Source organism: Lutra lutra, chromosome 11, assembly GCF_902655055.1.
Source record: "Lutra lutra chromosome 11, mLutLut1.2, whole genome shotgun sequence".
NCBI classification, from domain to species: Eukaryota; Metazoa; Chordata; class Mammalia; order Carnivora; family Mustelidae; genus Lutra; species Lutra lutra.
The window spans coordinates 103,960,289-103,983,371 of record NC_062288.1 but is presented as its reverse complement, the minus strand read 5'-3'; the positions used below and the strand labels follow the sequence as shown (position 1 = coordinate 103,983,371).

Sequence of the window (23,083 nt, the reverse complement as noted above, 5' to 3'; positions counted from 1 at the left end):
ACTGTTTGTCTGGTTACATTGCTGTTATTGTCTCATTGGCTGGATTCCTTATGTTGTGCTTTTTATTCCCATGACTTACTCATCCCATAACTGGAGGCTGTGTTTCCCTCTCCCCCTACCCATTTGGCCCAGCTCTTCATCTGTCTACCCTGTGGCAACCATCAGTTTCTTCTCTGTGTTTACAGGTCTCAGTCTGGTTTTTGTTTGTAACTTGTATTTTTGAAGTAGATGCCGGTGATGTTATCTGCCGACAATGACAGTTTTGTTTATTCCTGAGTGTTATTAAAACCTCTTTTTTAAAAGTTTATCTTAATGACACAACATTCAATATTATGTTACACAGCTTTCTTTTAAAGTCTGACTCCATATGATACTTTCTGTTCAACAGGAAGCAGAAGTCAAACTTGCTCATCTTCAGAATGGTGAAGTAATGATTTCAGTTCTAGTTAGTAGAGTAATAAAACCATTATATTCATTCAACAAAACATGCATTCAGTGCCTGTGTTATGTCTAGTGCTGTTAGGTGTTGGGCGTCCAGTAGTGAAAAGGGCAGAGTTTGAGCCCTCATGGAGATTACATTCTAGTTTAAGACACAGACTAATAAAGTGACAAATATGATTAATGTTGGGCATGAACAAGAATGAAGCAGGGAAATGGATGGTGAGTGACAGGCCTTATTGTGTGGATTTGCTAGTAAGAAAAGTCCTCTCTGAGGCTGTGACATTTCAGCGGAAACCTAACTTAAGGAAGAGTAGTACATGAGTATCTGGTTAGGGTTAGGGTTAGAGTGTAGAGGAACACGCGGCAGGCCCTGAAGTGGACCGTACTAGGTGTGCTTGCGAAGTGCGAGGTTGCCAGCATAGCAGGATTACAGTTCATGGAGGACAGAGTTCGCCTCTGAGGTAAGAAGGACAAGCACATCACGTAAGCCCTCGTAGGACATAAAGACTTTGGGTTTTATTCTAGGTGTGATGAGAAACCGTTGGAGGGTTGAGAGGAAGAGAGTGACCTGATTTAATTTAAGGCTTAAAAAGATCATTCAGAATTGTCTGGAGAGCCTCTGGGCCACTGAGAAAACAGGGAGGCCATTAATTGCAATCTAGCCAATGGCTAAGATTGGTGGTTATGGAACGAGGCCTGTTAAATTTGGGCATATTCCTTATCTTCTCTGAGCTTCATATGATTTGTGTGTAGAATAAAGATGGTAATAAAACAGTGCCTCTTACATACTAAATGCTCAGTAAAGGTTAATTGTATAATTCCCAATTAAACAGTAACAAAAAAATGATGATGACTTTAGGCTGTTAGCAGTGTAATGGTGGGAAGTTCTATATTTGGAGTATATCTTGAAGGTAGCGCTGACAGAATTTGCTGATAAGATATATGGGGTGTGAGAGAGGAATCTGAAGGTATAGAACTGAGCTACTTGGGTGATTGGTGCCGCTCTGTGAGTTGGCACCAGTTTGAGACGGGAAACATTGGAAAAAGAGCAAATTTTGGAGGTACGGTATGATGTGAAATTTGTGTTTTTGTTTTGTTTTGTTTTTTACATATTAACTGAGATGATTGTTTGGCTCCAAGTGGAGATGTTGTGTAGACAGTTAAATATGAGCTGTAATTCACTGGAGAGGTAGGGGACCGAGGAGTTTGAGGATTGTCAGCATATATGTAAAGGGACTGGGTGAAATTACTGAGGGAATGAGTCTATTGTATATAGAGAAGAGGTCACGTGACCGAGCCCTGGACACTCTATTTTTTCCTGGTTTGAAGAAGCAGAGAAGAAAGTGAGGTGGGGCAGCCAGTGTGGTAGAGGAATCAGGGGAATGTTTTGTCCAAGACGCCAAGGAGAAAATGATCCCTTATATCAAGAGCATTTGACAGATTGAGAATTGCCCATTGGAATTGGCAAGCTGTCAGTCCTTGGTAGAGTAATTGACCAAACCAAGAAATCTTTGAATGTGACAGGAACACAGTCATTATGCCAGATGACAGGCCTAAAGTGGGACTGTCCAGGCAGACCCAGTTGTATGGTCACCCTGTTCATTAGTGATGCTGATTACAGACATGTCAGTGGAATGTGGGGAAGGACACTCAGTTGGAGAGGCATGGAGCTGAAGTGGAGAACGTGGGTCAGAACTTTTTCAAGGACTTTTGCGGTAAGGATGGTGCAGAGAAATGGAATGGTAGCTAGGAGAGGATGTGGACTGCAGAGAGGGTTTTATTTTCTTGCAAGATCATTGTTACTGCAGTAACTTTATAAGCTGATGGGACTGATTTTCAGAGTAGGGAAAACTGATAAAGCAGGAGAAGAGAATAGCTCTAATGGAAAGTTCACGAACAGGAGTGAGTGTGTGATCCAGAACACACGTCGAAGGATTGCTGTTAGCTGGGAACATAGCTAGTGTGTTTACTAGGAGAGAAGGTAGGATATACGGGAAAAGAATTTGGGACAATTGGAGGATTTCCTAAGAGGAGGATATGGAAACTTTTCTGACTACCTCTGTTTTGCCATTGAAGTTCTATCAACTGAAGGGTGAAGAATGGAGAATCTTAAAGGTTTGAAGACAGAAGGGTGTGGAACAATTCTGGAAGGTAATAGTGAACTGACCAAAGTGGAAAGACTGCTGGTGGAGTGAGTGGCTGCTTGAGGTGTGGGGTTAGAACCACAGAGCTAAAGTAGAAGCCCAGTTGTGTCTTTGTTCCTTAGCTTGAATTCAGGGCTAAAGTAAGAGGAGGGTTTGATTTGGTCCGGATCGACTTTTGCCAGCAAAATAGAACTGAAAAAAATGAAGGCAGAAATTATTGAGGATATATGGAACAGAGTGATTATAATTCCTAACATGGGATCCAAGGTGGGGAAGGAGGTTATATATGGAGAGGGTCACAATGCTGATAGCTAACAGTCAGTGCCTACCAGGTAACTGGCATTGTAAATACTTTGCATAAACAAATTTCTTTTTATAACTGAAGTACAGCTTCATATAATGACATATATGACGTATATCATTATATATAACATATAATGACATATATGACATATGTTATATTAGTTTTAGGTGCGCAATGTAGTGATTCAACAATTCTACGTATTACACAGTGATCACCATGATAAATATAGTTACCACCACCTTGCAATGTTATTACAATCTCATTGTATTTTCTGTGCTGTACTTTTCATTTCACATAAATTATTTATTTTATAACGAAATTATAATTTTATATTTTATTTTATATTGTATGTATATATTTTATATTTATATTTTATATTTTATTTTATAGCTGGAAGTTTGTACACAAACTCTTAATTCCCTTCACCTGTTTCACCCATCCCCCTGTGAAGGCTTTACATTTAATCCTTGGAATAATTCTGTGGGGTAGTGCTATTATTACCATTTAAAAGATGAGGAAATTAAGGCATCCAGTTTCAGTGGCTTGCACGGGGTCACGTAGTTGACTTTTTTAGCTTTTTTAACCCAGGCAGTCAGGCTCCAGCGTCCATGCTGGTTCCTGCTGTATTACAGATACCTCTTCGTTGGGCTATGAGAGGCTGGTTGGAGAGATGAACTGGCAGATCCTGTGTTGAAGAATTATTGGCGTGAGGTTCTAGAAGGAATAATACTGCTATGAATATGGATGTACAATTATCCGTTTAGGTCCCTACTTTTAACTACTTTTTTGAGAGTATATGGGTAAGGTGTGTCCCAGGCCAGTGCAGTGAAATCCTAAAACACTTAGAGGAGAGGTGGCCTTCGAGCTTGTAAGATCTTTTCCTTCCCCATTTGAGTGTGAGGGCCTGAGTAGTGGAGTTCTGAATTAAACCTATGGCTTTGGTAGTAAATAATGGGCACTGGCCCTAGGTAGCACTTCCAACAGATTGTTTTAATTAGGTTTTGGAGGAACCAGTAGTTTTGTGGACCTCAGCAGGAGGAGTTCATGGATCTCTCCGGCGTGTCTCCCTCACTGCTGGTTAGCTTCAGCTGCTTAAGTGACTTTGAGTAACTTCTTTGACCTTTCTGAATTTGAATGTGCATATCTGTAAAAAGGGAACAGTAGTGCCTGCTTCAGTAGGACAGTTAAGAGGATTCCATGAGAATAATGTAGTGGTGTGTGTATTGTTGTTGTTTTGTTTTTTAAGTAAACTCTGCCCCCACCATGGGGCTAGAATTCACGACCCCAAGATGAAGAGTCACTTGCTCTACCAACTCAGGTCAGCCTGGTGCCCTGGTTGTTTTGATTTTGGTTTTGGTTCATGTGTTTTGGAGTTCTGTTGTTACGTGCTTACACTTTGAGAATTATGTGTTGTTGGTGAGTTGACCCTTTAAAAAAAATTTTTTTAAAGCTTTTTATTTATTTGAGAGAGAGAGTGTGTGAGTGAGGGAGGAGGGACAGCGGTAGAGGGAGAAGCAAATTCCCTGCTGAGTGGAGAGCTGGATGTGGGGCTTGATCCCAGGACCCCAAGATCATGACCCGAGCCGAAGGTAGACGCTTAACCCGCTGAGCCACCCAGGTGCCCCTTGATCCTTTTATTAATATGTAATGTTCCTCTTTATCCCTGGTACCTTAAATTTTTTTTCTTTATTTGAGTATAATTGACACATCTGGTAATTTTTTTGTCTTGTTTTGAAGTCTGCTTTGTATGATATTAGGATAGCAACTCATGCTTAATTTGGATTAGTGTTGCATGGATATCTGTTTGCTTAAATATGTCATTACATTTGAATTGAGTTTCTTTTTCTTTTTTCCTTTATTTTATTTAAAAAAATTTTTTAAGATTTTATTTATTTATTTGACAGAGCGATCACAAGTAGGCAGAGAGTCAGGCAGAGAGAGAGGGAGAAGCAGGCTCCCCGCTGAGCAGAGAGCCCGATGCGGGGCTCGATCCCAGGACCCTGAGATCATGACCTGAGCTGAAGGCAGAGGCTTTAACCCACAGAGCCACCCAGGCGCCCGAATTGAGTTTCATGTAGGTAGAATGTAGTTGGGTCATGTTTTTTTAATCGATTCTGATAATCTCTGTATTTTAATTGGAATGGTTAGTCCACTTACATTTACTGTAATTACTGTTTCAGTTTAGGCCTGTCATTTATTGTTTGTTTCTAATAATAGTTTATTGTTCGTTTAGATTTTTGTAATTTTTATTTTATTTTATTTTTTAGTAATTTCTATTTTTAAAATTTCCAGTTGGTTCTTCTTTATATCTTCTGTTTCTTTGCAGATATCTATTTTAAATTTTGCCTTAAGAGTTTTCAAAATTACTTATTTGAACAGTTAATAACAGCTGCCTTGAAGTGGTCATCAGAAAATTCCAACCTCTTTTTCATTTTATCATTGGCCTTTATTCCCTGTATTTTTATGTGATTTGACATTTTGTGTATCAAGTAATTTTGGATTGTTTTCTGAACAGTTCGAATCTTTTGTTGTAAGACTGTGGGGTTTAAAGACACCTTTTGGAGAATGTTGATATTTCTGTTTTAGCAGGCACTTGGCCTGGGTATGCGAGGCTATAGGTTCAACCAGCCGTTTGTGGGCTGTGGTAAGTTCAGTTTCGTTTTCAGAACTTTTGCAGTGCAGTTCTTGTCTATACAGTGTTTGGAGTACCAGTGGTAAGTCTGCAACCTGGCCAGAGGTCCGTTAGCTCAGCTCTGGAAGTTTTTGTTAATACTTGCTAGGATCAGGTCCACTGTGAGCATGTTGTGGGTTAGCTCAGTCACGCTCTCTTTCTGCATCTCCTGGCTCTTAGACTGTGCTGGGCTCAGGCCAGGGGATACTGAAGAGGTAAAATAGTAAACTCAGTGATACTTTGGAAGTTCTTTGAATTCTGGTGTCTGTTCCAGATCATCATGCTGTTCTGTATTTTTAAGGAAACTCAAATAGTTGTGGCATGCATTATGTGTGTGTGTGTGTGTGTGTGGTGAGCAGCAGAGCAAGGTTTATTGAGTCATAGCAAAGCGATAGTACAGAGCTCCCAAGGAGGGAGGGGACCCAAGAGGATTGCCCTATATTCATGTTTTATAGTTGCATTCAGTGGCAGTTAAAGTTTGGCATGTATTCCTCCATCTGATCTAGAACGGGAACCCCTTGGTAATCTTTTGCCATTTTTATATGTGTTTTTAAAGCAAAAAACAGGCTATAATTTAATTTTCTTACATTATTTTTATTTTGATTTGGTATGGCAGGTGTAATATATGTAAAAAATTGATGGCGGAGTGTTCTCTTTTTTCTTGTATAAAATACGTCTTTTTGACGGATATTGGTTCTATATAATGTTCTTTGATTTTGCTGTCATTGTAATGCCAGCATCATAGAAAGAGTTGGGAAGTGTTCCTTCCTTCATTATTTCCTGGAGATAGTGTAGCATTAGTATTATTTATCAAACATTTGATAGAGTCTGTCAATAAAGACAACTGGGTTTGGAATTTTCTTTGTGGGAAGGTTTATACCTACAAATTCAATTTTAAAAATAGACACTGGGTTATTCAAATTTTCTATTTCTAGTCTTGAGTCTTTGGTAATTTGTGCTTTCCGAGGATTGTGACCATTGGACTTATTGACTTAAAATTATTTATATTTTCTCATTCTCTTTCTAGTGGGTATTGACTTTCTAGTGATAATCCCTCTTTCAATTTTTCTGATGGTAGTTTATGAATTTTTTCTCTCCCATCATTTTTACTGGCAAATCATCTATGTTATTGATTTTTTTCAAAGAACCATGTTTGAATTTCATTGATTTTTGGGGAGGTGATTCCATTGATTTTTAAAAATTCTCCATTATTGTGTTTTTATGTCACTGATTTTGGCTTTTTATTATTTCTTTCCTTATCGTTTTGATTTTATTTTTATTTTCTAATTTCTTTTTTTTTTTAAGATTTTATTTATTTATTTGACAGAGAGAGGGCCTAGCAGGCAGCCCCACGTGGGTCTCAATCTCAGGACCCTGAGATCATGACCTAAGCTGAAGGCCGATGCTTAATTGAGCTACCCCAGGGGCCCCTGTTTTCTAGTTTCTTAAAGTGGAGGCTTATGTTACTATCATAGTTGAGATCTTTCTTATTTCCTGATATATAACTATTTAAAACTGTAAATTTCTGTTTTTTCAGTGCTACCTGAATCTTACAAATTTAGAAATGCTGTATATTCATTTTCATTTAGTTCAAGCTGTTTTCCAATTTCCAATTTCCACTTTCCTTCATTTCTTTCTTGACTAGTGGGTTATTTAGAATTTTGATTGTGTTTACCAGATGTTTGAAGATATTACTTGTTTCTAGTTTAGTTCCATTAGGGCCAGAGGACATGTTTGGTATGATTTAGTCTTTAAATTTGTTGAACTTTGTGTAAAGGGCTACAATTTGGATTATTCTGGGGATTGTATGCTTGAAAAGAGTAGGTATTCAGTTGTTAATAGGTAGGGTGTTCTGTAATGGCCAGTTTAGGTCCACTTGATTGATGAGTAGTCTTACTTAAGTATTCTGTATCTTTATTGAATTTTTTGTCTACTTATGCCAGTTATTGAGCAGTATTGTGGTGTAGAGGTGTAATTGTGGATTTAAATATTTCCATTTTCAATTATCAATATTTTGAAGCATTGGGTGCATACATGGTTAGGATTATTGTCTCTGATGAATTGGCATTTTTATCATTATGTAACATCTGTCTTTAGTTCTTATAATACTCCTTCTTTGAAGTGTGCTTTGTTTAATAATATAGTCAGCGTAGCTTTCTTTTGATCAGTATTGTCACATTATATTTTTCTGTCTCTTTGTTCTTTTATCCTGTAAGTATCCCTTTAAGTGTGTGTCTTATAGACTGCATATAATTGGGTCTTGCTTTTTAAATTTAAACTGATAATTTCTGCTTTTTAATTTAATTTAATTTAATTTTTTTACATCATGGTAAGTGTGGTCTTTTATTCTCATCACCTATTTTGACCATCCCCCTCTATCTCCCTCCCCTCTGAGAACCCTCAGTTTGCTCTCTATAATTAAGAGTCTGTTTCTTGGTTTGTCTCTTTTTATCCTTTGTTCACTTTTTTTTGTTTCTTAAATTCCACATTTGAGTGAGATCATATGGGATTTGTCTTTGACTAACTTATTTTGCTTAGGCCTTATACTCTCCAGCTTTATCTGTGTTTTGCAGATGGCAAGATTTCATTCCATTTTGGGGTGCCTGGATGGCTCAGTGGGTTAAGCCTCTGCCTTTGGCTCAGGTCATGATCTCAGGGTCCTGGGATCGAGCCCCACATTGAGCTCTCTGCTCAGCAGGGAGTCTAATTTCCCTTCTCTCTCTTCCTGCCTCTGTGCCTACTTGTGATCTCTCTCTTTCTCTCTGTCAAATAAATAAAATCTTAGAAAAAAAAGATTCATTCCGTTTTATGGCTGAATAATAGTCTATTGCAAATGTATACCTCATATTCTTTATCCATTCATCTATCAGTGGACACTCAGGCTGCTTTCAGAGTTTGGCTATTGTAAATAATGTTACTATAAGCTTAGGGATACACACATCCCTTTGAATTAGTGTTTTTATATTTTTGGGGTAAATACCCCATAATGTGATTACTGAATTATAGGGTAGTTCTATTTCTAACTTTTGAGGAAACTTTGAACTGTTTTCCATAGTGGCTGCACCAGTTTGCATTCCCACCAACAGTGCATGAGTGTTCTTTGGTCTCCATATCCTGGCCAACACCTGTTGTTTCTTCATTTTTTAATTTTAGCCATCTGACAAATGTGAGGTGATATCTCATTGTAGCTTTGATTAGCTTTTCCCTCTGATGAGTGATGTCGAGCATCTTTTCATGCGTTTCTTGACCACCTGGATGTCTTCAGAGAAATGTCTGTTCGTGTCTTCTGCCCATTTTTAAAATTGGATTATTTGTTTTTTGGACATCTTGACTTTGTAAGTTCTTTATATATTTTGGAAACTAATCCTTTATCTGATATGTCATTTGTATATTCAGTACACTGCCTTTTAGCTTTGTTGATTGTTGACTTCACTGTGCAGAGGTTTTTGTTTTGATGCAGTTCCAACAGTTTATTTTTGCTTTTATTTCCTTTGCCTCAGGAGACATGTCTAGAAAAATGTTGCTATGGGTGATATCAGAGAAATTACTGACTGAGCTGTCTTCAAGGATTTTTATGGTTTCAGGTCTCATGTTTAGGTCTTTAGATCATTTTGACTCTATTTTTGTGTATCATAAAAGAAAGTGGTCCAGTTTCGTTCTTTTGCCTGTAGCTGTACATTTTTCCCACACATTTGTTGAAGAGACTGTCTTTTTCTCATTGTATCTTCTTGCCTCCTTTGTCATAGATTGACGATATAATTGTGGGTTTATTTCTGGGTTTTCTATTCTGTTCCATTGATCTATGTGTGTTTTTATGCCAGTATCATACTGTTTTAATTACTACTGTCTTACAATATAACATGAAATCTGGAATTGTGATACCTCCAGCTTTGTTTTTCTTTTTCAAGATTGCTCTGGCTGTTGAAGTCTTTTTGGTTCCATATAAAATTTAGAATTGTTGCAGTTCTGTGAAAAACGCTCTTGGTATTTCAATAGGGATAGCATTAAATCCATAAATTGCTTTGGGTAGTATCAACATTTTAACAAGTTTTTATAATTTCTGCTTTTTAATCGTAGTGTTAAGCTTATTGACACTTAGCAAAATTGTTGATGTGAATGCGTTTAAATCTACTTGTTTTGTATTTTATTTCTTCTTTTTTTCATTCTCTTTTATTCTTTCCCTCCCCTTTTAGGGTTAATGGAATTTTTTTAGCATTCTTTTCTCTCTGTATTTGACAAACAAGCTGTGCATGTGTGTGTTTTCATAGAGGAGTTGCTCTCGGTTTTATGTGATACATTTTTAACTCACCTGAGTTTTCCTTCAAGTAACATTTTATTACTGCAAATGTACTATAAGATCTGTATACCAATATACTTTCATTTTTACCCTCCTTTGTTTTGAACTATTGTTGCCATGCAGTTTATTTTAATTTTTATTTATTTTATTTATTTAAAAGATTTTATTTACTTACTTGAAAGAGAGAGAGAGATCGAGTGAGCACAAGCACGGGGAGAGGGAAAGAGAAAGGGAGAAGTAGATTCTTTGCTGAGCAAGGAGCTGATTTGGAGCTTAATCCCAGGTATCTGGGATCATGACCTGAGCTGAAGCAGGCACTTAGCAGTCACCCAGGCACCACCTGTTGCCATACAGTTCATATATATATATATATATATATATGTATGTATGTATGTATGTATGTTATGTGCCCTGGAATAAATTACAATTTTTGCTTTAAACAGTGAGTTAACTTTTAAGGGGATTAAAAATGAGAAAAAAGGGGGCGCCTGGGTGGCTCAGTGGGTTAAGCCGCTGCCTTCGGCTCAGGTCATGATCTCAAGGTCCTGGGATCGAGTCCCGCATCGGGCTCTCTGCTCAGCAAGAAGCCTGCTTCCCTCTCTCTCTGCTTGCCTCTCTGTCTACTTGTGATCTCTGTCTGTCAAATAAATAAATAAAATCTTTAAAAAAAAATGAGAAAAAAGTCTTTTATATGTGCTACAGACTTAGCCATTTCCATCACTTTTTATTCCTTTGCATACAGATATCTTGATCCAGGCTTTTATTAACTGTAATTTTCCTTTTGTCCAAAGAATTTCCTTAACATGTCTTATAATGAAGGTTTGTTGAACAATTTGTTTGAAAAATCTTTTTCATTACTTTTGTTTCTGAAGGATGCTTTTTGCTGCATGTTTAATTTAAGGTTTATGGGGTTTTTTCCCTTTAATTTTTTCTCCAAGCACTTCAATTATGTTATTTCACTGTCTTCTGGCTTACATAGTTTCACATGAGAAGTTTGCAGTCACTCTTTATTTTTATTACTCTGTTTTAGCAGGTTGACTATAAAGTTACTCATGTGTGTATGTGAGTGAGTTTTTGTTGTGCTGCTTGGATCTGTAGGTTTGTAATTACAAAGTTTGCAAGATTTGCAGCTAGTGTTTCATTAAATATATATATATTTGTTTGTTTCCCTCCAACTCCAGTTTCACATGTTAGATTGGTTGCTTTTGTCCCATAGGGTTCTGTAGCTGTGTTTGTCTTTTTTCATTTTGTCTTTTATGTTGGGTAGATATTATTTGCTAGATCTTTAATGTCAGTCATCTTTTCTTTTACCGTTTCTGTCAGATGTTAATCAGTCAAAGTAAAAGTTTTATTTGTTTTTTTTGTTACCTTTGAGTTTCATTTTTAACATTTTTTACTATCTTTCATTTCTCTCTCATTCATTTTCCATTACATACTTAAACATATGAGACATGTTGATAATAGCCAATTTAATGTCCATGCTTGTCCCTTCTATCATCTCTGTTGTTTTCTGGTTTTAGTCCTTGTTTTTTTTTTCCTGGTCATTACTTACATTTTCTTCCTTTTCTTTATAGTTTGTAAATTTTCATTGGATGCCATACTTTGTGTTTTTTTTTGTTGTGAGCTAGATTTTGTTGTATTACTTTAACAAATGCTGTGTGTGTGTGTGTGTGTGTGTGTGTGTTTGTGTTTGCCTGTTAAGTTAGTTGTGGGAAATATTCATTCTTTTGAGGCTTATTTGTGAACTCTTTTCGAGATGGTCTAGAAGATAAGTTGTAGGCTTCATTTAGCTTACTTTTAAAGTTATGTTCTATTTTAGTCTCTACTGAATGTGATAATATAGTCAATGAGGTCTTGGCACTCTGGTTAGAGGGAACATGGCTGATTCCTGGCTCTGGGAACTTTGGGACTTGTTTGTATTGCAGCTGTGCTATAATAGTTCTTTCCTTGGAACTTGTTCTTGTTCAGCCTTTTGGGGTTTTATACCACTTTTACACAGATTAGTATACAGATAAAACCTTAAGGGTACCCTTATGCGGATGTCTGGATCTGTGTCTCTGTACAACTCCCTTTCCTTATGTACGCTCTCCCACAGTTTCTAGCCTCCTGAACTGATGATTCTGTGGCTTCATTTCAGTACAGTTGCCAGTCTTTGAGTTCCCCTCTCTGTGCTACAGTTTGCAAATTAACTCCATGCAGAAAGCCTTTGTGATGGTAGGGTTCACCTTGTTTTTTTCCTTTTGCCTGGGGATTACAGTCCTGTCCTTGCCTTTTGTTTAATGTCTAATGATGGTTGTTTCTTACATTTTATCTGGTTTCCTAGTTGTTTATGCGTGGAAGGTAATTTGAACCTCCTCTGTAGTCCCATGTGACTTTAAATAGAAGTCTACTATATTATTTTAGGAACTCAAATTAGTTTTAATTTATAATATTAATATGGAACATTGGATTTTTGATGGAAAATTTTCTCAAATTGTTCATGGTATTATTTTACTTCAAATTTGCTTTCAGCAGAAGGAATCAAAATTAAAATGAAGGGTTAAAAGATACAAAAGAAAAAAATTAGAAGGAAGAAAAGCCAAAGAAATATTGAAATAAATAATTTTTAGGTTGCCATTTGTAATGAGACTTCAAAGTTCTATTAAAAACCCAAACTGGGAACATCTGAATGCAATATGGAAATGTAAAATGTGTACATCTATTTCTACTGATGTGGATTTGACAAAGTATGACCATTATTTTTTTGCATCCAGAAAAAAAATAAATTCATCATTTGATTAGTCAGAAAATCACATACCAGAAGCCAGTGAGCAGCATTAAAAAGATGTGAGTGAAATATGGGAAACTTAAAAATGACATGATATTGATAAGTTGGTCCATTGAGCAGAAGGAAAAGAATTCTGATGGGTTGATGAATGTAAAAGCATGCTTTATTGGTGCCAAAACCAGGAATTAAGAAGAGTAAGAAGGAAAAGAAGCAAAGTAAAAATTAAAAATTTCTTCTTGAGGAATACAGACAACTGATACATATGAACACACTCCTTACTCCCCCTACCTTTATATAAAATGAGTTTGAAATAAAGCCAATACTGCCAAAAAACCATAACTTAGCAAGGGTGAGGATAGTGGAGAAAAAAACAAAACAAAACATAAAACAGAGCGACAGACACTGGCTTGGAAGATTAAATGACAAAACCAGCTAAGTCACACATGTTTCCCTTCCTTTAGCAGTGAGTGTTCCTAATCATGAAGAATCATAAAGAAAAGATTAAAAGTAAATTCTAGCTCCATAATATCTCTTGAATTAATTTCTTTTTCTCTATTTCACTGTAGCAGTCATGTTAGGATTATTTCAAGAATTTCCAGTCTCTCTGTACATAGTCCTTATATTGGTCTATAGGTTTCTAAAAAAAAAAAAGAAGAAAAAAACCCAATTGATCCCTTTTTAAAAAAACTTTCTTTGGCCTCGTTATCTCCTTACTGCCCCTCTCACTCACTCTGTTCCAACCACAGTATTTTTTTCAACACCAGAAACATTGTTTTTCCAACACTCATATACTTGTAACTTTGCATTCGCCGTTCCTTCAACTGTAGTGCTCCTTTCCCACCTGTTTGCATGGTTTGGTTTCTCTTTTACTTCAGATCTACTGAAACGTCTCCTTACTTAAAAATAAAATAAAATTTTATTTTTATGAAGTTTATTTTTTAAGTATCTTGTTTAAAATGGCAGTCCTTCATCCTTCATTTTTTTTCATTTGTATTTTCTTTGTGTGTGCTTTGTTTAATGGAGTAACAGGTATTTCTTCTCACTAGAATGTAGTTTAGTGAAAGCAGAGATTTTGTTTAACCCTGTATCCTGTGTTTTAACAGAGCCAGACACAGGAGGATTGATCCAAGTTGTAATGATGCTTGTTACATGTGTCGTCCAAGTAATTGCTTAAAATGTTTCTAACTGTATGTCATCTCAGTTTCTGAGAGTGAGATGTGAAAATTTCTCATGATTGTGACTCTGAATTCCTCGTTGTTCTCTAAATGTTTGCTTTATACAATGTGAGTAGTTCTGTTGAGTTTTCATGGTAAATCTTTTTATCATTAATGACAGCCAACCTTAAGACACTTATATTTACTGTGATAACTCATATTTTTAATCTTTTTATTTTATTTTCTATATATTACGTATTTTTTATTTTCTTTTTTGCCTGCTGTTGGATTGGTCAGACTTTCCTCATCCTATACTTTCTTTCCCCTTTGATTACTCTAAAGTTTTCTTTTAAATTTAAACATAACTACTTAATAAATCCTACAGGTAATTATCCTGTCCCTTTTTCCATGAGAAATACAGTCAGCCTAGGAATCCTTTAGCCTCAGTCAGTCCATGTAGTTTCTTACTGAATTATGTCTCTTTCCCTTTTGCTCATGAAGTTTGAAGCAATGCTATTTTGGTTCTTTGATCTACTGTGTTATATTGACTAATTTCTAATATTAAATTATACTTGTATGTTGATGATATTTATTAGTATTTTACGTAGTTTTTTTTTTAACATAGATTTTTTTCAACTATAGTTTTAGACATATTTGTTAGGATTTTGGTTCAGGTGTTTTAAAGTTCTTTGGGGGTAGGGGTGACTTTCTGACAGTTTGCAGTAGTTCATATATAAAACTACTTAGACTGCTTCAGCTTCAGAAGATTCTTCTGTTACATCTCCTTTTCTGGTTTTGATTAATATTTAAAAGAAAGACTTAATTTGGATTTTCTGTTGTTTAAAAAAAGCCTTTTAAGTTTTTTATATTAACCCTTTATTATTTTCTGCCCTTTTTCTTTTTTTCTTTTTCTTTTTTTGTTTAAATTTTATTTCTTTTTCTTTTTCTTTTCTTTTTTTTTCTTTTTTTTTTTTAATTTTATTTATTTATTTGACAGAGAGAGATCACAAGCAGGCAGAGAGGGAATCAGAGAGAGGGGTGGGAAGCAGGCTCCCTGCTGAGCAGAGAGCCCAATGCAGGGGCTCCATCCCAGGAGCCTGAGGTCATGACCTGAGCCAAAGGCAGAGGCTTAACCCACTGAGCCACCCAGGCACCCCTGCCCTGTTTTTTTCTTTTTCTTTCTTTTTTTTTTTTAAATTTTTATTTATTTACTTGACAGACAGAGACCACAAGTAGGCAGAGAGGCAGGCAGAGAAAGAGGGGGAAGCAGGCTCCCTGCTGAGCAGAGAGCTGGATGTGGGGCTCGATCCCAAGACCCCGAGATTATGACCTGAGCCCAAAGCAGAGGCTTTAACCCACTGAGCCACCCAGGTGCCCGTGCCCTGTGTTTTTCAACTTAAACACTGAGTTTGTGTCTTTTTATGTAATGAAATAATTTAAAGGTTTGTAAGTATCTGAGTACTACTGTCAATTTCTAAATTTTTAAAATATGTGATTTCCTGTTTTTTCTTATTTTATGTGTTCAAAAAATTTTTTAAAGATTTTATTTATTTGACACAAAGAGAGAAAGTACAAGCAGGGGGAACAGCAGAGAGAGAGGGAGAAGCAGGCTCTTTGCGGAGCAGGGAGCCCCGTGGGGGTCTGGATCCCAGGACCCTGGGATCATGACCCGAGCCAAAGGCAGATGCTCAACTGAATGAGCTACCCAGGAGCCCCTCAAAAAAATTTTTTTTTGTTTAACTCATTTCTATCCTTAATTTCTGAGATTTCTCAAAATCTGAAGGCATTAGTGTGTTTTTTTTTTTTTCGGCATTAGTGTTTTTGTTTTGTTTTTTAAATTGCATTGGGTCAAAGAAGCTCACTTTACCATGATTCTTATTTTACTAAAGTGAGTTTTATATAATTGCATTATATTTGTAAGATATGTGATTAGATTATGTTAAATATTTACAAAAATTCTTTTTGAGTGGTTTGCAAAGATACGCATCGCTTTCATGTATGGAAGAGTCTTAAAAATACACTCGTCTGGGCATCATTTCCTTAATTTCACTAGGTAAAGAGGTATAACCTGATGTGTGAATTTTGCAAATAACCCATTAAGTGGTTAAAAACCACTACTGTAGACAGAAGGTCATCTCAAGGTCAGCTCAAAAGAGGGACAAAGCCTAATACAAAGAATACTGAAGTTCTGATGACAAAATACATTGATCTGGGCCAGTCTTCACATCTATGTGTAAGGGTGGGCTGGGTTTGAGGGAAAAATAACTCTAAAATGTGATATTTATTATTTGATATGGTAACATATAGTAAAAATTGCCTAATTTTATTATGTATACCTTCAACTTCTTTATGTTAAATACAATTGTAATCCTTAAAATTACATTGAACTCTTTGTCTTTACTTCTCCATAGGCCTCGAAGTAGAGGAAAAACTACCGTGGAAGATGAGGACAGCATGGATGGGCTGGAGACAACAGAAACGGAAAATATTGTGGAAGCAGGTATCAAACTTCACAGATTTTTAAAAAAATGCACATCATAATTTGCACAACTAGCATTTGGCTATATACTGAGTTCTAAAATCTCCATCTGCTGAAATAGTCTGATAAGCTATGACACAGTGAAAAAATTTAGTTCTCTCTTTTCCCTACAGCCCTGATTTAGTGGAAAGTATTTAATATCTGTAGAGAAATATTTTATTAAAGCAAAATTAAAACTGGAATACATAGTAATTCCAGGCTGTTAATATGGTAACTTATAGTATATTCCTGCTTATGAACCATCCAGCATTTGTTGGAAGCTGATTATGTTAGTATGTGTATGAGGGGAAAAAATATGTTCCAGTAAAGAAGAATACTGTGAAATGCTGCGTTAAACCAGACTAAGTGCTTTCTGGTCTGTGGGACATTTAGGTGCCTTTAATAAGCTAATGTGTATTATGTATGGGCAAAAGAAAGAAAGAGTAGGTTGCCCAAACTAATTTCCCAACATTTATTAAATTAGTGATTTAAGTTGTCAAAGGGACAAGGTTTCAAATTGTATTCAAAGAATATCTGTGTGAGATGGGTCTCTCACGGGCAGTGTTTTTTTAAACAGTTGTTGGGTAGAGTTTAGACATAGCGATAGGCTTTTTCTCTGAAGTTGATTGTCCTCCTCTTGTTGCTTACAGAATATCATACAGTTTTTAGAGAAGAATTAGAAATTGCTGTATCTTGAAATACAGTTATTCATAAAATACTTTTGGTTATCAGTGTGTTGCTGCTAGATGACTGTAATTCTTGGAAAGCCTTCAGATGTTCTCTAGTTCTCATTCCTCTCTTCAGTAGGGTTTCGGTAGGTAGAGTGATGACTGAAGGTTGGAGTGCAGAATTCTACCTTTTGCTGTTTTGCCACGAATTTGTTACTGCATTGTTTTAAACTTGAATTATCTAAATTCCCCACATTTTTCTTGATTTCTTTTCCTTAAATTTTTTCTGTTACTTTCTAGGGGAGAGATCTTTTTTTTTTTTTTTAAAGGTATTTGTTTGTTTGTTTAAGTTTTAAGTGACATTTTCCAATATAACGATACTTACAGGTTGCTTTAAACCAGTGCTGCTGACTGTACCCCAGACCCTTTTTCTGCACTTATCAACAGTCTTCCTGGGCACTTTCCCTCTTGCTCTGAAGATTTAGCACCTGCCTTTCTGTTTTCTTCGGAGGCTTCCATTGTGATGTTAGTAACTATTCAGGACCCAGGGCTCTTGGCTCCTTGATTTCTCAGCACTGCGATTCTCCGGACTACCTCAGCAGTCCACTTCAGCCTGCTCGTCTTCTGGTCATATGTGATCAGCTGTGTCCTTGTCTCACTTGCTCTGACAATTGCGGTTTCACATCCAGAATCTCAGCATCATCTCTCCTGCACTCTGACTACTACTTCTTTTTCCAGCTCATTTTCTCCTAGTATTAGCGCCAGAATCATTGTTGAACCATAGTGAGTCCTCCAATCCAGTGATTTTAGTGATGTCGGGATGTTGCCCTCCTCTGCTAATTCAGAGTCTGTGACCCACTGAAGGGAGTCCCTCTCTTACTCACCTTTACCTTTTTGACCATCGTCCCAATGTTTTGTTTTTAATAGAAAACCAAATTCTGCAGTGTAGCAGCTGATAATGGCTGGGGAAAATCATCACCTTGCTGACTGGTTTCATTTTAAATTTATGACCTCAAATATCAAGTGGGTCTGATTGCTACTCTACACTCATTCTACTTTTATGTAGAAATTTTCTCTCCCATTATCACTGATGGTTCTTTTGGCACCTTCTCTTCTCTGTTCAAATTTTCCACACCTCCTCCTGTTTTTCATTTTTTGGTTATTGATGACCTTCCTTACTTAGTTCAGTGAAAGAAAAAAACAGAAGCAGTCAGCAGAGAAATTCGACATCCACCCACCATCCTTCTTGTAGCTCCTCCCATAGATTTTACCTTCCCTGCCGTTGAAATGGGATGGAATGTCTGTGGTTATCAAAGGCTAGCTCTTTGCTTGTCCTTGATTTTACCTCTTCATTTCTTAGGGACTTTGCGCCTTCAGGTTTCCTGGGTTTCTTACTCATGTGTTTCCTGTCTCAGTGAATGATTTCCATTAGTATTTGAGCATTAAGTATTTTCTTTCTTTCTAGGATTTTACTGATTTATTGGACAGGGAGAAACAACACAGCGAGAGAGGGAACACAAGCATGGGGAGCGGAGAGGAAGAAGCAGGCTTCCCACTGACCAGGGAGCCCGAATGCGAGGCTTGATCCCAGGACCCTGGGATCATGACCTGAGCCAAAGGCAGACGCTTAATGACTGAGTTTTCCAGGAGCCCTTCCTTTTTCCCTAGTATTTAAGCAGATATGACATTGTTTCACATGTTTGTTTATTGTATGCTTTCCACACTAGATTGCAGGCTTCATGAGGTTAGGGATTTGGCTTGCTCATGGATTTATTTCCAGCGTCTAGAATAATTCCAGATGTATAGTAGGCTTCAGTTCACTAACTGAAGAAGTATTACATTCTTATAGTTTCTTTTCTGTATTTTCTAAGCTACTGCTATTCTTGGAACATCACCACAAAACTAGAGTTCTGACATTTAATTTTTCCGTATGCGATGAGTACTAAGCCCTACAAATGGACTGTCTTCTCATACTCTCTCTTAAGAGGTATCAAGGCAAATAAAGTTTAGTGAAAGGCTTTAACAGGAGCAGGATTTTTTTTCTTATTCTGGCCTTTTATACTAAAATAAAATCAACTGAGTTAGTCTTTGATCTTTGTCCATTTGTTTTGGTGAACATGTAGGACAAGGAGAATAGTACAGAAAAGAACAGATAATAGTTTTTAAGACTACTAAGCTGCGGGGATGCTTGGCAGGCTCTATCACAGGAGCACGGACTCTTGGTCTCGGGGTTGTGCGTTCAAGTGCACGCTGGGTGTAGAGATTACTTAAATAAATAAAATTTTAAAAAAAAATCTGTTCAGGGCCCCTGGGTGGCTCAGTGTGTTAAAGCCTCTGCTTTCAGCTCAGGTCATGATCCCAGGGTCCTGGGATCGAGCCCTGCATCGGGCTCTCTGCTCAGCAGGGAGCCTGCTTCCTCCTCTCTTTCTGCCTGCCTCTCTGCCTACTTGTGATCTCTGTCTGCCAAATAAATTAAAAAAAAAAAAAAAAAATCTGTTCAGCTACAAATAAACCCAGGCAAAGAGAAGAAGAGTTCCATACATTACTAGTTCCATACATTACTAGTTTAGAAGCACACTTGAGTTGGCTGCAAGGTTTTAACATGCACGTCTCAAGGCCCAAGGTTTGTTGGAAGGTCTCTTATATCTGTAAATATTATGTCTTGATACATTTGTTTAATGATTTATAGTAATGTAAGAATATTTATTATAATGAGTATAGGGGGCGTGTGTGTGTATGTCGGGGGACTAAGTGTTGGGAACGAGTATCCTGTAAGTGGCCACAGGGAAAATCACAAGAAATTTCACAGATTTTTTTTTTTCAATTTAAATTCACTTAATTGACATACAATGTAGTATTAGTTTCAGAGGTAGAGGTCAGTGTAGTTTGTTAAGTTTTTATGGTAAGAAAATTCTGTGGTTTTTTTAGGAAGTGGTGGCTGTTACTAGTCTGTTTTTTTTCCTATATAAATCAACTCAAATGAAGTGCAAGTTAAGAAGAGAAATTCCACTTTTCTTTGAGAATCATTATGTAATCAGGGCTTTGCAAACTTGTTTTAGTTAATTATAATTGGTTAATTAGGATTTAGTTAATTATAATTAAAATTTTCTTTTGACTGTTGTGGCAGTTTGGTCTCTCTTCAGCTGGCTTCTTAAGTTCTTTTTAATATTATCTCAGAATGTTTCAAAGCTCATTGCTCTTTGGCAACAGTATTTTTCAGGCCCATCTTTAATTTTCTCTACCCCAGGATATGACGTTGACTATTCTCTAAGGACTCCTAGTTCTTTTTAGTGGAGAAGAGTGTTAGAGATGGAAAACTGGGCTCCGGGATGCGTGTTCTGTTGTTTTTATTGAGAATTAATGTTAGTCTATTTTAGTGACATATTAGTTATTGTATAGATGTGAGAGTGTACTCATGTGCTTATAAACGCTGGTTCACATTAATACCTTCCGTTACCTCTAGCAAAGTTTTTTAAGTGAACTTTAGCTTTTAGAGGAGTTTTAGGTTCACAGCAAAATTGAGTGGAAGGCGCAGGTATTTCCTGTGCCTCCTGCCCTTACATGTGCATAGCTTCCCCCGTTGTCAACATCCCCCACAGCGTGGTGTGGTATATTTGTTAAAATTGATAACAACCTTAGTGACACGTCAGTATCACTGTGAGGACATAGTTTACATTTTGGTTCACGCTTGGGGTTGTATGAGTTTGGGCGAGTGTGAAATGATACGGATCCATCATTATAGTGTCACACGGTATTTCCCCCCATCTCCTCCCTTCCTCCTGTTAGCCCTCCCCCGCCTTTAATCCAAGGCAACCACTCAGCTTTCTGCCGTCTCCATAGTTTTGCCTTTTCCAGAATGTCATACAGGAATCAGATAATAAATAGCCTTTCAGGTGGACTTCTTTCATTAGCAGTATGCCTTTAAATTTTCTCCGGGTCTTTTCATAACTCGAGACCTCCTTTCTTTTTAGCACTGAGTAGTATTCTGTTGTTGGGATGTACCACAGTTTGTTTATCCATTCATCTGCTGAGGGATATCTTGGTTGCTTCCAAATTTGGGCAATTATGAATGAAATCCCTGTAAACATCCACATGCACGTTTTGTGTGTACGCAAGTTTTCAACTCCATAAGTTTCAACTCCTTTGGGTAAATACCAAGGAACATGATTGGTGGGGTCATATGGTAAGAGTATATTTAGTTTAATAAGAAAGTGCTGAACTGTCTTCCAGAGTGGCTGTACCATTTTGCATTGCCACCAGCAATGAATGAGAGTTCTTTTGGCTCCGCGTCCTTATCAACATTTGGTGTCATCAGTGTTCCTAATATTAGCCATTCTTCTTTTTTTTTTCTTTTTAAGATTTTATTTATTTATTTGACAGAGACACAGCAAGAGAGAGAACGCAAGCAGGGGGAGTGGTGGGAGAGGGAGGAGCAGGCTTCCCTCTGAGCAGGGAGCTGGACTTGGGGCTCAATCCCAGAACCCTGGGATCATGACCTGAACCAAAGGCAGAAGCTTAATGACTGAGCCATCCTTTGGCCATTCTAGTAAGTGTGTGGTAGCATATCATTATTTTAGATGACGTTTCCCTGATAACGTATCATGTGGAACATCTTCTTGTGTGGTTATTTGCCATCTGCATCTTTGGTGAGGAGTCATCAGGTGGTTTTCCCTATTGTTGAGTTTTAAGAGTTCTTTGTGTATTTTGTATTTATCACATGTGTCTTTTTTAAAAAATATTTTATTTATTTATTTGACAGAAAGAGACACAGCAGGAGAGGGAACACAAGCAGAGGGAGTGGGAGAGGGAGAAGCAGGCTTCCCGCTAAGCAGGGAGCCTGATTGAGGACTTGATCCCAGGTCTCTGGAATCATGACCTGAGGCGAAGGCTGATGATTAGCCACTCAGCCACCCAGGCGCCCTTCAGATGTGTCTTTTTCAAGTATTGTCTCCTACTCTGTGGCTTACGTTTTTGTTCTGTTGACAATGTTTTAAGCAGAGTAGAAACTTTAAATTTTAATGAAGTCTAGTTGATCAGTTGTTTCTTTGATGAATCATGAGTTTGGTGTTGTATCAAAAAAGTCACTGCTAGGGGCACCTGGGTGGCTCAGTCGTTAAGCAGCTGCCTTCAGCTCAGGTCATGATCCCAGGGTCCTAGGATCGAGCCCCGCATTAGGCTCCTTGCTCAGCAGGAAGTCTGCTTCTCCCTCTTCCACTGCCCCTGCTTGTGTTCCCTCTTTCGCTGTGTCTCTGTCAAATAAAGAAATAAAATCTTTAAAATAAATAAATAAATAAATAAATAGTCACTGCTAAACCCCAGGTCATCTAAATTCTCTTCTAAGTTCTAAGAATTTTATAATTCTGCATTTCACATTTACTTCGTTAACTTCTGTGAGGATATGGTCTGTGTCTGGATTGATGTGTGTGTGTGTGTGTGTGTCTGTGTGTGCGTGCGCGCGCGCGTGCGTGTGCATGCATGTTCAATTCCAGCATCATTTGTTCAAAAATACTATTTTTTTCTTCATTATATTGCCTTTTTGCCTTGTTTCAGTGACCAGTTAGGTATTTATTTGGGTTTATTTCTGGCTTCTCTAAACATACTATTGATCTATTTATTCTTTTGTCAGAATTATACAGTCTTTTTTTTTTTTTTAAGATTTTATTTATTTATCTGACAGGCAGAGATCACAAGTAGGCAGAGAGGCAGGCAGAGAGAGAGAGAGAGGAGGAAGCAGGCTCCCTGCTGAGCAGAGAACCCAATGCAGGGCTCGATCCCAGGGCCCTGAGATCATGACCTGAGCCGAAGGCAGAGTCTGTAACCCACTGAGCCACCCAGGTGCCCCAGAATTATACAGTCTTGATTGCTGTAGCTGTATACTAAATCTTGAAGTCAGTTCTTCAACTTTGTTCTTCTCCTTCAGTATTTTGTTATTTGTCTGGGTCTTTGGATAACTTGCTGGGATTTTGATTTGTATTGCATTGAATTTGTAATTAAAATTGGGAGGAACAAATGCCTTGGCAAATATTGAGTCACCCAATCCATGACTGTGAAATATCTCTCCCATTTATAGTTCTTCTTTGATTTCCTTCATTAGGGTTTTTGAGTTTTTATCGGACAGA

The 23,083-nt window shown here is 37.3% G+C and overlaps 1 protein-coding gene across 1 annotated transcript in view; it reads left to right on the top strand.

Annotated features, from left to right (window-relative positions):
* The window catches only part of KMT2C (lysine methyltransferase 2C), a 272,603-nt gene that overhangs the window by 58,767 nt on the left and 190,753 nt on the right, over window positions 1-23,083 (top strand). The window contains 1 exon segment of the mRNA XM_047695954.1: window positions 16,190-16,278. Within this exon segment, the coding sequence (XP_047551910.1) occupies window positions 16,190-16,278 (89 nt within the window).